Raw genomic sequence first — 1,629 nt, 5'->3', positions numbered from 1 at the left:
CACCTGCAGGGCCGTCCCCCAGTGCTGCCCCGTGCTCCCGCACTGCCTGCACCTCCCGCACGCGATGCTGCAGCCGCCGCAGCCCCAGGCTGAATTTGAGCTCCTCCTGGCGCCGGTGGAAGCTGAGGGGCAGGTGGCGGTCCTGGGGTGGTGGTGTTGGGGGGAGGGATGGGACACGCGGTGAGTGGGACCCCCCGAGTGGTGCAGGTAGGGGTGGGGGGAGGGGGACGCACCCTCCGCAGCACGGCGGCCTTCTCGCCTTCCAGGATGGCTCTCAGGACGGCCACCAAACGCATCGGGTCGTGCCGGTATGCGCCCTGCGTACCGGGAGTGGGGGGTGAGGGGTGGGAGAGGGGCACTGGGAGTACCCCACCCATCTGTGTGCCCCCGGCTTGGAGGGGCTGTGACCCGACACGTGGGGCAGACAGAACCTTCAAACCCCTCTAAACTGTGCTTAGAAAATGTGAAGTAACTTCCAATTGCAGCCAAACTGACCCCGAATCCCACAGCCCCACTTCTGCAACATCTCCCCCAGAGGCGTCAGTGCTGCAGTCTGGAGGCCCTTCCCATCCACCCCTGTCCCAGTGAATCAGCGCCTTCCACCGAACCCGGGGAGGAATTTCCCCGTTGGCTCCGCTCCTCCGGCGCTCGTGCACATCCCACATCAGCTGCCTTTGGTGTGGGGTGGGACCCCAACGGCACAATGGGAACCCGGAGTGTGCACTGCCCCCATCCCCACAATGCAGGACCATCCCAGCCTCCGCGGCCCACGGGTTTAGGGGAGGAAATCCTGGGGTTGGTCCCCAGGAGGTGAGGGCTCTGAGAGAAGGGAAAGGCTGCGACATCTGCACGTTTCCAAAAGCAAGCAGCAGCACCCCAAGGCTGCCCGCTCCCCAGCAGCTGCAAGGAAAGCTGACCCCATCCCAAACGTACATAGAAAGTGTTACCAACAGGAGAAGCTTTCAGCCTGAGCTGAGCCGGGGTTGGGGGGTGGGGGGAGCACCGAGCAGCCCCCGCACACAGAGCTTCACAGCAGCACAGAGCAGGGGCTGATCTGCAGTCAGAGAGGGAGAAGAGACAGAGAGCAACGCACAGAACTCAGCAATCGGGAGAACGCGGAGAAGCGCTGCGCAGACAAAGGGAGGAAGGGGAGACCCAGAGCCCGACAGAAAATGGGGAATGTGAGGTGTGGGGCGGCCAGCTTGTTGGCGTGGGGGGAACCTGTGGGGCTGCAGGGAGGTGGCTGTGGGGTCTGTGGGATGGGGGGACACACAGAGGAGCCCCGCACCTCAATGCTGCTGATTTGCTGCAGAATGTGGCACTGCTGTCCGTCACCGCCGGCACTGCGCAGCCTCTCCAGCATCACTGAGAGCAGCCCCTGTGCCACACTGGTGCAAAAGGTGTCGGGGCCATGGATGAACTCCCTGTGGGGCAGAGGGGCCGGGTGGGCACGGAGCAAACCCCACAGCTCCATGGGGATGAAGGGGATGAGGCAATTCTGCCACCGCAGTGCCGGGAATTCACTGCATTACAGCGGGGGAGGAGGCAAAGCACTCGGAGGGGGGGTCAGACGGCGCACCGAGAGGACACCCCCTCCCAAAAGCCTTCCCATGCGTGCACCCCACTGCT

General features: G+C 64.3%; 1 protein-coding gene across 1 annotated transcript in view; it reads right to left on the bottom strand.

The window, feature by feature from the left end:
- The window catches only part of LOC104915970 (signal transducer and activator of transcription 6-like), a 4,020-nt gene that overhangs the window by 1,946 nt on the left and 445 nt on the right, over positions 1–1,629 (bottom strand). The window contains exons 2-4 of the mRNA XM_019611128.2: positions 1,289–1,424; positions 234–317; positions 8–142 (exon numbers count right to left, since the gene is read on the bottom strand). Of these exons, the coding sequence (XP_019466673.1) occupies positions 8–142; positions 234–317; positions 1,289–1,424 (355 nt within the window). The remainder of the gene's footprint in view (positions 1–7; positions 143–233; positions 318–1,288; positions 1,425–1,629) is intronic.

This window comes from Meleagris gallopavo, unplaced genomic scaffold (genome assembly GCF_000146605.3).
Source record: "Meleagris gallopavo isolate NT-WF06-2002-E0010 breed Aviagen turkey brand Nicholas breeding stock unplaced genomic scaffold, Turkey_5.1 ChrUn_random_7180001862819, whole genome shotgun sequence".
NCBI lineage: Eukaryota > Metazoa > Chordata > Aves > Galliformes > Phasianidae > Meleagris > Meleagris gallopavo.
The sequence above is the reverse complement of the archived record's forward strand: the minus strand, read 5'-3'. Positions and strand labels throughout refer to the sequence as shown.